This window comes from Scomber scombrus, chromosome 12 (assembly GCF_963691925.1).
Source record: "Scomber scombrus chromosome 12, fScoSco1.1, whole genome shotgun sequence".
Lineage (NCBI taxonomy): Eukaryota > Metazoa > Chordata > Actinopteri > Scombriformes > Scombridae > Scomber > Scomber scombrus.
The window spans coordinates 16358295-16372810 of NC_084981.1; the positions used below are offsets into that span (position 1 = coordinate 16358295).

At 38.3% G+C, this 14516-nt stretch overlaps 1 protein-coding gene across 6 annotated transcripts in view; it reads left to right on the forward strand.

Moving 5' to 3' along the window:
- Positions 1 to 14516, forward strand: part of kcnma1a (potassium large conductance calcium-activated channel, subfamily M, alpha member 1a) — a 136708-nt gene that overhangs the window by 99236 nt on the left and 22956 nt on the right. For 5 of the 6 annotated variants that reach the window (XM_062430900.1, XM_062430898.1, XM_062430901.1 and 2 more), the window contains 2 exons: positions 3358 to 3444; positions 3529 to 3605. In XM_062430900.1, the coding sequence (XP_062286884.1) occupies positions 3358 to 3444; positions 3529 to 3605 (164 nt within the window). Of the gene's footprint in view, positions 1 to 3357; positions 3445 to 3528; positions 3606 to 5121; positions 5131 to 14516 lie in introns of all 6 variants that reach the window. The other variant, XM_062430897.1, reaches the window with a different exon arrangement.

The following is a 14516-nucleotide window of genomic DNA, read 5'->3' on the forward strand; positions in this document are numbered from 1 at the left end:
TATCAGTGAGGAGTTTTTATACACATATCTTAGATCTCAGATATGGTATTTATAACACTGATAATCTGTTGTTCTGCAGTTTGGATTTAATCTTGAAATAATTTGACTGATTATCTGCCATTGCTCTAGGCAGTGGTTGATATAATAGCATGTATTTTTCTTCATGGTTTTATTACACAAGCAGCACCTCACCAATTTTCTTTTTTTTAATCATTTCACACATAAGGAAAGGCATGAAATTGTTGAATTTGGATAGCATTAAGTTTATCCAGACTGAAATTGTAATAACTTTAGGCTACAATTTTCACAATTGCCCCACATTTCACTTTTGCATTCCATCACCTTCTCATGTTGTCATTGTAAATGTATGTCGTTCCGCACATGTGTGCGTGTGTATGTGTGTGTGTGTGTGTGTGTGTGTAAGTGTGTGTGGGATAACCTCGAGAGGGAGAGTTTGTGAGCGAATGTGTGCGTTTGTGTGTTTTTGTGTGCGTCACAGCCACCATGTGCAGTCATGCTCGTGCGTCTCTCGAGTAGATGTTCTTAAGTGAGGTCACTTCCTGTCAGTTTGGTGTTTGAGAAACAATCCAACTGCACAGAAGTTACTGCAACCGTCTGCATCTACGTAACTGTCCCTATACCTGTACTGCAGTGGCTATGCCTTTCTGTTTGATTATTGTCCTCTTCATGCTGTTTTGTAACTGCATGCTATGACACTATCACATAAGGTGGTTGATGCTTGCCTTGTTGCTCACAATATGAGGTTTGGATGCTTTTTAAGCTTCTATTCACCAGTTTGCACCCGACTGAAGAAAAATGTCTTGGATAGATACACCTGGAAAATCTCAGATTTGGGCAGCAATGTTTGTGGAACTGTCTTGATTTGAACTGTTTCTTTCATTTATTTTCACTAAAAAGCATGCCAGGCGTAATGCCTGTTTTCTACTCTGGGGGCCATTCAATCTTGAGTGAATGTTAGATGCTATTTTACTTATTGCAGTGTGGAAAGAAAAATCTGATCTGCATGACTGGTGCAATTTGATCGCAGCCCGATATGTAAATGGATTCAATTGCTCCCTTAACTTTTTTGTTTATTGACTCCAGTGTAACCTTTTCCAGAGCCCAGAGGAAAGATGCACTATGATAGATGTTTTCTTAGATGTCCTACTTTTACTTCTACCCTGAGCCTAAGAACAAAGAAAAGATACTCCTTCAAAATGAATTACTAAAAGTCTCAAATGGTTGATTAAAAGATTTTAATTAAACTGGTAAGAAATGTGTTGCCCCGAGTTGATCTTGTGAGCCATGTGATGAGTATTATTTTCAATTGAAAAAGTAAGAAAGCAAAATCAAAAGTTAATTGTCTTTCATCTGGGCTCAAAATTTAAAGGAGTATGACCTTTTAAAGGTTTGTGGGTTCAATGTTTTGATTTCTTAGTTCACACTCACATCATTGATGATTGTTGCCCAACAGGTAACCATTAATGACTAGGGTGTGTGTGTGTGTGCGTGTGTGTGAGCGTATAGTATGTGTGTGTGGTGTCTATTTATTTGTCTCAGTCTAATTAATGGGGAATGATACAGCCAGTCGCTTTAATTGCTTAGGGTATTAAATTATAAGAAAAAGAGTATGAGAAGTGTAAATAGTTACATTATTAACTGCATCTGTTATTCAGCATACCTTTTATTTTTTAATTAGTATATATTGGTAACAATTGAGTTTTAAAATGCTGTATGTGAAATTTTAAGTCAATATTGATCCTACTGGACATATTCTACTTATTTCCTTATTATACTTCAATGGGACAGTATCTGTACTGTCTCTTTAGCAGACTTAATCCACTTCTGGTCTTTATTCTGTCAATGTGAATTTCCCAGGCAAGGCAAAGCAATGCACATTTATTTGTATAGTGCATTTCAACAACAAGGCAATTCAAAGTGCTTTACACCAAAATATGAAAGTTATCAAGACAATGATGACAATGATGTAAAAGCAACACAAGACAATCTAAAAATATAAATAAACACAATAAAAAATATTGGAAATAAAAGTAAGCTTGAATTAAATAAGATAAAGATAAAACAGATTAAACAGAATAAAAGTTACAATGCAGCATAAGATATGAATCAAAAGCCTCAAATTTGATTTAATAAAAGGCAGCTGCAAACAGGAAAGTCTTCAGCTTTGATTTAAAAAAAGTGAGAGTTTTGTGCAGACCTTCAGTTTTCTGGGAGATTGTTCCAGATATGTGGAGCTTAAAAAACGAACGCTGTTTCTCCATGTTTAATTTTGACTGGGGACAGAAAACTGGCATGTCCTAGATGACCTAAGAGGTCTGGATAGTTCATAACATAGTAGCAGATCAGAAATCAGTACCTAATAAACCAACAGTTGTAATTTAAAATCAATTCATTGACAGACAGGAAGCCAGTGTAAAAATCTGAGATGTGTAGTGGTATGATCCACTTTCTTAGTCTTAGTGAGGACTTGAGCAGCAGCGTTCTGAATCAGCTGCAGCTGTCTGATTGACTTTTTAGGGATACCTGTAAAGACACTGTTACACTAGTTGAGTCTGCTGGAAAATAATGCGTGGACACATTTTTCCAAATCCTGCTGAGACATTATCCTTGATGTATTCTTCCTTTAATCTTTGAAATATTCTTCAGGTGATAGTTGGCTGACTTTGTAATTGTCTTAATGTGGCTGTTGAAATTCAGGTCTGAGTCCATTCCTCAGGCATTCCTGTGAACTATAATAAAGTCACCAATTATAATCAGCCTAGTTTCCACACAAAAAAGAGCTGTTCATTCCCTGGCATACCACTGTCAAATACTAACCCAGGTAGCAACGCTAACATTTGTTTTGACTTGATGACTGTATCAGAGTGCTGAGACTAAAACCACTCCATGGCCATAATTTTAATTCTTTCTGCCCTTGTCCCCTCTTTCTGTCCAACTTTTCACCCTAGGGCAGTCTAATATCATTCTGTTAAGAAAATAATTAAAATTCAATGTGTGATCATATTGTTGTACATTCTGTCCATCCATGTGAGTAAAATCATCAAATTAACCAAATTCAGACGAGCAGGTGTGTGTATAACTAGTACTGTTTATGATAACTTACATAAAGTCTAGCACAGGAAAACAAACCCTTCAACAACAAACTCTTGAGTGGGGATAAAGTGTTGAGATTGAGAATGAGGCAAAAACCCAGTCCAGATAAGCACAGTCCAGGTCTGATTTAAGCCTTCTTCTAGTGTGTGTGTACCATTCCTCTTGATTAGCATGTTGTGTGCATGAGTTGAGTGTTGTACAGAAGTTAATGAGCATGAAATGTCTATTTCTCTGATTACCCAGCATCCTCATCAACCCGGGCAACCATGTCAAGATGCAGGAGGGAACACTGGGATTCTTTATCGCCAGTGATGCCAAAGAAGTAAAGAGGTAATCATAAAAAAATCACAAATTCCCTAAAGTGGGCTCATTAAATTGTTTATAGTGATCAAATTTATGCTGCGTCTCTTTTAGAGCTTTTTTCTACTGCAAAGCTTGTCATGATGACATCACAGACCCCAAACGGATCAAGAAGTGTGGCTGCAAACGACGTGAGTAGCTGGGCCTTTCTTTTGGTTCTCCACACCCCTCCTTCCCTCTCCCCCCCAACCTACCTGTGGATCTGTCTGTTCTGTCTCATGATACTTAAAGATATGTCATAGTGTCATTGTTCCTCTGTACTGTGGCACTGTGTTTTTAAAGGTAACATGTCGTCACACCATTGTAATGTAGGAAAGGGTTTAATATGGGTCCCACTTGAACATCTGATTTTGTTTTTTCCCCTGGTATAATTTCAGGTGTTATCATGAATATGTTTTGTTTTTGTTTTGGTTTAACCATTACATCACTCTTTTATCTATCCAAACTGACACAAAATGAACTATAATACAGGACGAGTAGAAATGAGCGAGAGAGGTACTAGATAGAACTGAAATTGTATTCATCTACAGCTGTACAGGTAAAACATTAACATACACCCTAATATCTTAATATGTTTGGGACATTGGAAATCATAATTTACAATAAATTACACATAGAGTAATTCTCTATTCCACTGAGCCATTTGAAAGAAAAAAAATAAATATGCAATAAAAGTCAGAATAGTGAGGTTTGCACCATTTATAGTTTTTCTACATGAGGCGATGAGCTCTTCCTCTATAATATTTAACATATTTTGGGAGATGGCCTTTCTAATTTTATTCTTTCTATATGTAAATTATGAGAGTATTGAGCTCAGTCACTGCAATCTCTCTCTCTCTCTCTCTCTCTCTCTCTCTCTCTCTCTCTCTCTCTCTCTCTCTCTCTCTCTCTCTCTCTCTCTCTCACACACACACACACACACACACACACACACACATCATGAATTGTCCACCACCTAAATATGATGTTCTTTAAATTGTTGAACTTGAGACTTTTCACAATAGACCAGTAACATTTGCAAATGTTAAATGGATATATGGATATAAAGGATATCATTGTTTGTATGCAGACACAACATCACCATTAAGACAGGAACACATTTATATTATCTGACCTATGTACAGTAGTCACTTGTCAGGTCATGTTAGCCAGTGGGTAAATAATTCAGGTGAATACCTTGTATTTCCACAAAAGGTCACACACAATTATAGTTAACAGCTTGTTTCATACATAGCTGGGTTTAAAATAGATACCCACCATTTTCTTCTTTTGTCTGTGTCATCTCAATTATTCTGACAATTTTGGCACTGTCAGCTCAATAGAATCAACTGGCCTATCACACTCTAGTTTTATTTTGTTTACTTTTGTTTGCTTTCTTAATATCTTCATGTCTCAAACTTCAGTGATGAACATGGCGTTATGTTTTATCATATTACAGTCACTGCTAACAAGAGAGTTGCCTCTAGAAAGATGACAGTTCTATTACTGCAATGGAAATCTGTCCAACAGTATCTTCTGTTCTATCATGTTATGTTCTCTTCTGTTGTTTATTCCATGTTTCTTTATGACCAGTGACACACTTTTTGATGTATTTTCTTCCCTGCTGCCATTGGAAAACACCACTTTATTTTAACTACTCACTGGTAGTGATTTATTGTGAGTAAAAGAAAATGGGTGTCCTTTTACCCAGAGTGCAGTGCAAGTGTTTTTTTTCCCTCAACAAATAGTATACTGTATCTATGTTGCATGTACCAGTGTAGCTTCTGCATCCCTCTCCTCGTCTTTCATTTCTACACTGTACTCAGACCAGACCAAAACCAAAACAGCAGAAATCTAACTCCCACCAGCATCAGGCCTTCTCATCCCTGGTGCAGTCAGCTGATGCTCAGACTAGTTGGAAATGACAATTAAATAGAGTGTGACTTCGAATCGGATGTGGCCGATGAACTCTGCAGTTTTTCCTCACTATTTGATCATCATACCAAACTCATATTTGGCATTTGGAAGCCGTTCTGCTGCAAGCCTTATGTAATTACCCATGATTAACCCCCTTATAGTCATGAACCCTCTTATAGAAGAGCTAACACAAGGGGAAGAAAATTAACAAGAACCACTGAGGTTTAAATCTGCTTTCTGTCAAAGGAAGTTTTGTGTGTGACTGTGTTTTCAGAGAGCAGAAAACGTCCTTGTGGGAAGTTCTTCAAATCCTAGTGAGCTAGGTTGCCAAAACACAATCAAAAAAGTCTGGTCTCCCCCTTTTCCCCACTTCCCTGTGATCTCAGCCCCTCTCTAAATGCTGGGTGCCTGTTCAGCTCAGGCTGAGGTTTCAGAGATCATCAGTTCCTTTCAGAATTGAAATGTCACTGCACCAGTATTTTGCATTTCAAATCCTAGTATTAATTGTCGTTGCATTAGATTGCCACAAGATGGTGGTGCCGTGCCAGAGTCATGTCCAATAATAGCTATATAAATGGTGATGTCTGTAGAGGAAACTCAAATCCCCTGAAACCTGTTCAGCAAAAATGCAAGGACCAAATGTGTGTTTCTGTGTTGGGATATTAAATCTTATCAAAAAACAATTATACAATTTGACAAATTCATCATCCTGAGACACTTTATTCATTTTGTAGTCCTTGATGAGTGTGTTTTTGTGCACAGCCTGCCTTTCCAAGAAAACTGCACAGTGTTTATTATTGCTCAAAAGTTGACACTTGAGCCAACACTATCATTTTTCCTCACACTCTTGCTGAACATGGAAGCTTTAGCAGGGATATAAGAAAATGGTGCTTTCTATGGGACATCCTAATTCAACATAGTGCCCTGATAGCTTCTGTTTCAGTATATTGTGCCATGGTAGAGTACAAGAGAAGATTATCAGGGCAGTTGTCATGTTGAATCGACAAATAGGAATGCCCTGAAATGGACACCTTAAATCCTAGGTCAGAATCTTTGTGTGAAGTCAGAAGTCAAAAACATTGTCAATGTGTGTGCGTCTCGTGTTTTCCATTGCTCCCCCTTCCATGTGTCAATAACCCACATTGTAACACACATATACTGTGGTCCAACCGCCCAAGCAAAAACTCTGAAGTTAAGAAATTCCAGCATGACCTGATAGCCTTGCTGTTCTTGTCTGCCATGCCCTCAAAACTGTTTCAATATTATGAACAGTTATCTCTGTATGTCCCCTTGTTGCTGAGACTAAAATTATATCTCCTGCATGCTTATTAAATGCTCACAAGGCACATGTGCATGTTGCAGGATACAACAGTCCCTGATGCCTTCATCCCAAAGGTTATGATCTGCGTTTCCCATTCTTTCCTTGGCCAGAAGCTCAAACATATTACTTCATTTTGGATCTTGTTTCCTGATCTGACTCAGAGTCAAAGATGTTGAAAGTGTCTCTGTAAAGGTGCCAGACATTATTAGTCTACTGTCTGTTTGCACCTTGGCAATGAGAGAATGGGGACCAGGGACTGTTTCTGCCCAGAGTCACAGCAATCTAGAGATGCTACTCTGGGGACTTTCACTTTCCCACTTCCCTTGGGGTTCAGGACTACACACACGCAGGCACACAAGAACGCACGCACGCACGCACGCACGCACGCACGCACGCACGCACGCACGCACACACACACACACACACACACACACACACACACACACACACACTCACATCAAGATAGAGTCGATGCTATACAGTTTTTTAGTTGCAGACTCGTCAGTACTTAATGATCTCTATGTTGTGTAATATTACTTTCACTTTCAGTCTCACATTAACAAGGACACAAGTAAGGGATGACTACTGAAAAGAAATATCAATGAAATTCTTCGATACAAAAGGCAGTAGGGCATTCGTGTTGAACTGATTCTTTTAAAAACACAGCAACTGTGATGATGCAGGCTCACTTATGTAAAATTGTTAACGAAGGTCACCTGCCAACCCGGAGCTCTTGTTGTTCGAGATCTTACAGTGCATGAGATATTTGGCATCCAAACAAACAATATAGCGCTTTGCTAGTCAAATGCTGAAATGCATTTCCCTTTAATGTTTAACAGCATTAATGCATTATATTTAGATGGATGTAATTGTCAACTGATAAATCTACAAATATATAAATAGAGCATACCATAACATTACCACAGGTAGATACAAGTCATCAAATCAGCAAACTGACTCAGTAGTGTCTGTTATGCAAAAACATGTATCTAAAGTTTGCTAACAGTAGCTAACATTAGCCACCAAACACTTCTTTATTCCAGACCCAGGAAAACTGTATCAGTAAATCGGCAAATGAGTCCTATGAAACTAATCCTCACTTTTAATTGACACAAAGCAAATAAAGATCACAAATATATACAATTACAAATATACAAATACAAAAATACAAATTCAGATTGAAGCATTCCGTGGGGAGTGGAGAAGTGAAAGTTTGAATATAGCATGAATTGGCCAGTCTAGTAGAATAGTGTGATGCCTTGGACAAAGCCGCTACAGCTGCATGACGGGATACAGGTACGTGATCCATTCCTTTAGCCAAATGGATAGAGGATGTACTAATGTATGAAACATTGTATGAGGTTTGCTGCTGAAGACATTGCTCATGCCTCTTTTCCCTGAATGCCTCCCTCCCTCTCCCCTTCCTCCTCACCTCTCTCTCCAACTGTTATAGTTTTGCCTTTTGATCTGTTACAGCCTTAGCACACAGCTTGAGCTCTCGAGACTGATGTCAATATGAATGACAAATGATGCACTGGCATCGAGTTATTATATTATAAATTATTTTTGATATTGTAATGATAATGTGTCAACATTTTAGTGATTCTGATTTCTCCAACAAGGACATTTTTAAAAATAAATTAATTGGTTGACTTGTTTTGGTCAAAAGTCATTTTTTAAATAAGCCTTTGTGCTTTGAGTATGTTCATTTAAATTGGGGCTCAAGTCTGTGGAAGCAGGTGGCTAAGGCTTTGCACTTTATTATGAAGTTACCTTCCGACTTCCCCTGGATGAATATTTCTCCTCTTGCCATTAACCTGCTGCTTTTCCTCTCCTCTCATCCCAAAACATGACTGTAGCCAAGATGTCCGTCTACAAACGAATGAAACTGGCATGTTGTTTTGATTGCGGCCATTCAGAGCAAGACTGCTCTTGCATGTCAGGCAGTGTACATAGTAACATGGACACCCTTCAGAGGGCCTACCCACTTTCCTCTGTCTCTGTTCATGATTGCGCAACCACTTTACGTGCCTGTAAGTTACACCGCCCAACACATGCTGTTACATGTCTGTGGTGTGTGCTCCGTTTGTATTGTACCATGTAGAGGTACCGTATGTGTATTGGTGTACCTTTGTGTACCTTTAGTGTCGTTTATGTGGTGTGATCTGTTTACCATGACTCCATGTTTCGTGTGTCTATTTCATTACATTTTTTGTTATGAACATCATCTATTTTTAAAAGTAACTTTTTTTTATTTGTAGCAGGATTTTTTCGTTATTAATCATTGCTTTATTTTTATTTTTACTTCATTAGTGAAATATATGTGGTGGGTTAGTGGTGGTGTGGTTCTGTGGTGCTGCTGTACTGTACAGTAATGTAGGTGTTGGCTACCGCATGCTGCATCAGTCATGCAGTTGTATGATAATATCATTGGAGGGTTGGTGTTTGATGTGGTTTTAACTGTTTAAGGTAAGATGTCTGTATATCCAAAGATGGAATATGTTATTTTATTCAACAGGTTTTATACTGCAATTTAATAATGATGTTTGTTAAATCATGTCTGTGTACTTTAACGGCCTTGTATATTTTTTGGGGGAATCTCTGAGTTAACACTTTTCAGTTTCTACATTTCTCAGTTAATGCAGTTTTGTCTTTGTTTCACATTTTCTTTTACCTTTGGCTTAACTACCTTACGGAGTGTCTCTTGGGGAAAAAATAGTATTTAGTAGTAGTTTTTTTCATGTAGCATATATCAAAGCCAGAAATTACAAAGTGCAACAAGATAAATTACACCTGAAATGGTGTTTTGAAGATTTCTTCCAGTTTTGCCATGCCTCATAAGTGAGGAACACTACACAGATATTAAAACATGTTTTATTGGTAACATCAGTCCAGGGAATCATGATGGATGACAAGAAACTATTAATATCACCAGCAGTTCTTCAACTGAAAAACACTCACAATTCTGCCTGTAATTAACTTTTTTTAAATATAGTTTTCTGTCTTAAGTAGTGTATATGAGAACAGTCTACAGCAGATACAGTAGAAGGAAGGAAAATTAGGATGGGGGGGGGGGGGGACTTTGTATGTCAGAAGACAAAAATAGATAATGGAAAAGCAGAGGGATGAGTAGAGGAGAAAAAGACAAATGGAGAAATTGTAAAAAAAAAAAAAAAAAAAAAAGTGATGTTGGCTTGATAAAGAAAAGGTAAGAGTACTAAGGCTTCAAGAAGATTCCCCTTCTTTCCATTTTCCTTTTGAGTGGATCGGAAATAGTAAATTGTCTGTCAATTAGACATGGCAGCAGTAGGCCCAGCTATCAAAGCCTTGGGTTCAGACATACAGATCTGATTTCCTTCTCAACATTCTCCCACCGTCTGCCGACTCAGCCTAGATTAGTGTCAAACATGCCATGATGAGTTTGGCTTGGCCTCTTGTAGTTCAGCCTTCGCTGATATCCCTCGGTACCAATTACTGGCCATTACATGGTTACTGATCTCACTTCTCCCTCAACCCCCTGTAGGATTTCAGGAAAGCCTCCACTGATATTTCTTTCCCTTTTTAACTCTGACTTTGTCTGAACAAAGTGAGTTTAGTGAAGGAGTGCATTGGACTCTGTCAGTTAGGGATTGCTGGATTTCCGCTCCCCATTTCCTTTTATTTTTTCCCCGCCAGACTGAGAGGATAAGACATCTTTATCCATGATGACTTCATGCTCTTGTACATCTGAGCCAGATTTGTCTATCCTGAGTGCTTGGATAACTGATTTCTTTGATAGTACTATTTCATTTAATGCACCCTTTGGTCTGATGCTAGTCCCATTCAGACCACACACATATACAGTGAAACACAGACATTTCTTTAGTAAAATTAACTTTTGTATTGCTTTGTGGATTTTAGTGATACAATATTCAAAGTAATAGTCAGTTTTAATATGAGCTCTGGAAAGTTAGTAATGCAGGGGGAAAAAAAACATATGCGCAAGCAGCAGTCTCCGGACAAATTAGCCAGTCAAATTAAATTTGTTTTCTGTTTTCTGACATCCTGCAGTTCAAATAGGGAATTATGGGAATGAAAATGAGATGAGACATTACTTGAGATACAGGGGATAACATTTGTAGATGGAGAGGTATAACCATTGGACGCGAGAGAGCAAAGGAGAGCAGTTCCAAGCAAAAACTGTATTGATGGGCAAGGGTACAATATAAATTTACTGTAATTCCCCCTTGTGTTGTTGTGTAAACTGATTCTTGTCTCTAACAATTTAAGTTTTCAAATATTACTTTAAAACTTATTCTGACTTGCAGCTAACTTTAGCTGAAGTTTATCAGTCTATGTATTTATGGTCTTTCTTTATGACCTGACCATCATCACAGTGGTCCAGCGTCATTCAGTGAGAAGAACTTAAGATGTGATGAGGGTTGATATAATGAAGAGGCTAATGAAGCTTTTAAAGCTGGGCCATGGACAGGGGTTGGGGAATGATGGCTTGGGAGAAGCTTTTAGCTGGATCTAAGGCTAGTCCACGACCTTCTGGGTGGTGTGTGAGCGCATGTGCACATATTGTGTGTGTAGTGACATGCACTTCCCTCTCTGTGTCTGTGCATTTGTGTGCATCTGCATCTCATTGCTGGGGACCTTATCCATCCTGACATGGAAATTATGTTTGCATTTTCATTTTCCCAGCCCTGCTGGTCCTTCAACAAACTTGCCCTGACAGCTCCTGTCCACCAGGCAGGCTTGGTCCCCCCTCCTACCCTCTGTCCTATGCTGCCTCGCTACGCCCCAGATGCTAGCCAGTTAGTCTGCCGCCTCTGCGGTGCAGGCAGATTGCTAGAGACAGATGCCAGGGCCACTGTGGGTCGCTGTTTGAGGATCTGTGTCATAGGCCAGCCCTGGGCTCTCATTGTGACCTTTACTGCTAGAAGAGACTCAGGGAAAGAGTGGGGAGTGTCAGCAGCTCAGAGCTCAGTTCAAGTGCTCACTATACCAATACTCCTATTGGTACCAGTCCTCAGTGCCTCCTCAGTCAAAGTCTTGTAAAATGAATTCCCAATTAATAGTACTGGCACAAGTGGAAACCTTTTAAAAGTGTAGTGTTAAACCCATGGTTAAAAATTTCCATTTTTTTAAACATGTAAAGATCAAGACTCTTTGCACTTGTGCTCAGTCATCGTGGCTGTTTTGAGTAGCAAGTGTCTGCTGTCTGTGTTTTGGATGTCTACATGCTTATTACTAGAGTACTGTATGTAGTTGTTTCCCATTGTGGCTTTATGTGTTCTGTCCATAGACCCCACAATGTTCATCACAGTTGAATGAAATTATTTTAAAAAAGTCAAAGTGTTTAATGGCTTTCTAAATGAGAAATATTACAAAAATGAAATAAAATCAACCATTAGACTGCCATTACATCTCATGAAAGGTTTAGTACACTCTCCTAAAAGCATGGACAGTTTATTTCATTCACCTGTCTGCCTTTTTGTGTGCCATCATGCCCTATGTATATAATCACCACCATTAGGGTTTTGTCTTCCTCTATTTTCATTATTTGTAGCCTTAATTTTTGGGTAATGCACTCATGCCTTTCAGTGATTGTACTTCATCATAGTTACATTTGGTTTCATTTCAATTCACCGCACTTATGTTGATTACTCTATTTCCTAATCTGTTCGTTTCATTACATCATTTCTCCCTCTGTGTGACCTGCCACTTGTCTTTGCATTCTCCTCAGCCAAATATAAGTTTAATGGATATGTCAGATCACGTAAGTGTGTTTTCTGTCCTTCTCCATACTGCTCCAGCTCTGTGTTTAGACTGCAGACCCCTCACTAGTATGTCATGTAACAGTACTGATGCTTTGCCTTAGTATTGCCTCTTTGTCAATTCTTCGTTTAGAATATACTGCTGTTGTGTTGTGTTTTATACTGAGACAGAATGTGAAAGTAAACCCATAGATTAACGAGTGTCAAATTCAATGTTAAACTCAGACTGTTTATTCTAACTTACATATCATTAAATATTTTTAAAAATATGTTGACAGTTAATTGCATATTTAAAACTCCACTAGTAAATAGTTCCTGGCATTTATCATTTATAAGAAATTCTTTTGTGTTTGATAATTCCTTGTAGTTCCATGAACTATTCTTTTTGTATTGTGCTGCATGTAGCAGCAGATGGCACTACAACACCAGGGAACAGTGGAAGTCAAAAAGAGGCTGGCGTTCGATTCAAAGCTGATTGCAATTTAGGTAAATCTTTGGTAAATTATAATTGTTATTAATGGTTAAGAATACATTTTAGTTTTGAAATGCTAACGTTTTATATGCATATTTTTATTGTACAATATTTGTTTTTATAAGAATATTCATATGAAGACATTTTTTGTTTCCTCTTTGAAATACTGGCTGCCTCTGTAGCAAAACGGAAAAGGAATTGCAATAATCAAAATATCAGTTTTATTTATTTACATTTAACTGTAATAACACATCAATGCATGGCCTAAAAAAAAGCTATTTTATGCAACTGCGATGCAGATGAAGAGCAATGCTTGCTCATGCAGCAAACACGGTAAATGCAAAGCCAGCTTAGCTCACACAGAAAAGTAAACATTTTTACTTGTTATTCCTTTGCCTCATCGTCCAGTTTACATTGGGTCACAGCTATCTGATAAGACTTGCATGCAGGACAGTACCGTCATGTGATTAGCATTTCAGGAAGGGACAGTTGCCGTCTGGGTTGTTCAGAATGCACAGTGGACCTGCCAGGGCGGGTGAACACTCTCTAACGCTGCACGTGTTTGACAAGGGCCAGATGAATCCAGGAGCTATCGGTGGCGCCCCGTAAATCAAGGAGGCAGCTGACGGCTGGGATAAACGTCTGTTTATTGCCCAGGGCCACCCAAGCATGCTCTCTCCTCCAAACAACCAACCATCCACCCTTCTACCAAAGGGAGGAAAAGGGCTCCTCCTCTCCCAGTCAACTTTGCAACCAGATATTTGACTCATCTCCCTCTCTTGTCTTCCTGCAGAGTGCCATTACCTCTTCAATACATACAAACATACGTTTTCACTCTGCAGACTTAGTCGGATTGTGTGTGTGTGTGTGTGTGTGTGTGTGTGTGTGTGTGTGTGTGTGTGTGTGTGTGTGTGTGTGTGTGTGTGTGCATGCGTGTGTGTGTGTGTGTTTGGTGGGACTGGGTGAAGGTGTGCGTGCATTTGAACATGAACAGAGTATTTATCCTCACATTAAACACAGCAGGTTGTCAGAGGAAATACTGTGATTGCTGTCAAAGTTAAATAAAAATCAGCAGAGTTAGAGACAAAAATGACTGCATTTTTGGTCTGGAATTCAAACACATTTCTACACATAATCCAAAATGAACCATTTACATGTTTAATGATTACAGTTTTTAAATGAATAATATTATAAATTATTAGTTGTGATTTTATATTTGTTGAAAGGAAAGTACTCTGCTACACATTATGCTTGAAATGACACAATATCTGATAAGATCTGACTGGCTGTAGCCAAGCCGTGTCTCTGCTTTGTTGTACCAGAAAGTGTAGCACAACCCGAGAAATAAAACTGAACGGCTTCTAATTAATTCATGTTTGTCACAAATGCAAACTAAATGTCGCTGTGAAAGCTTCAGTTGGAGCACATGCCAGGATGATAAGTTAAATACAAATTAAGTTTCAACACTAGTTTTAGAAAAATGATAAATAATTGTTTAGCTTTTAGGAATAAACTCGATTAAAAGTGAAATGAAAGCCCATACTAACCTACTTTTTTTTTTTTTTTTTTAAAAGCAATCAATTCTTTTACA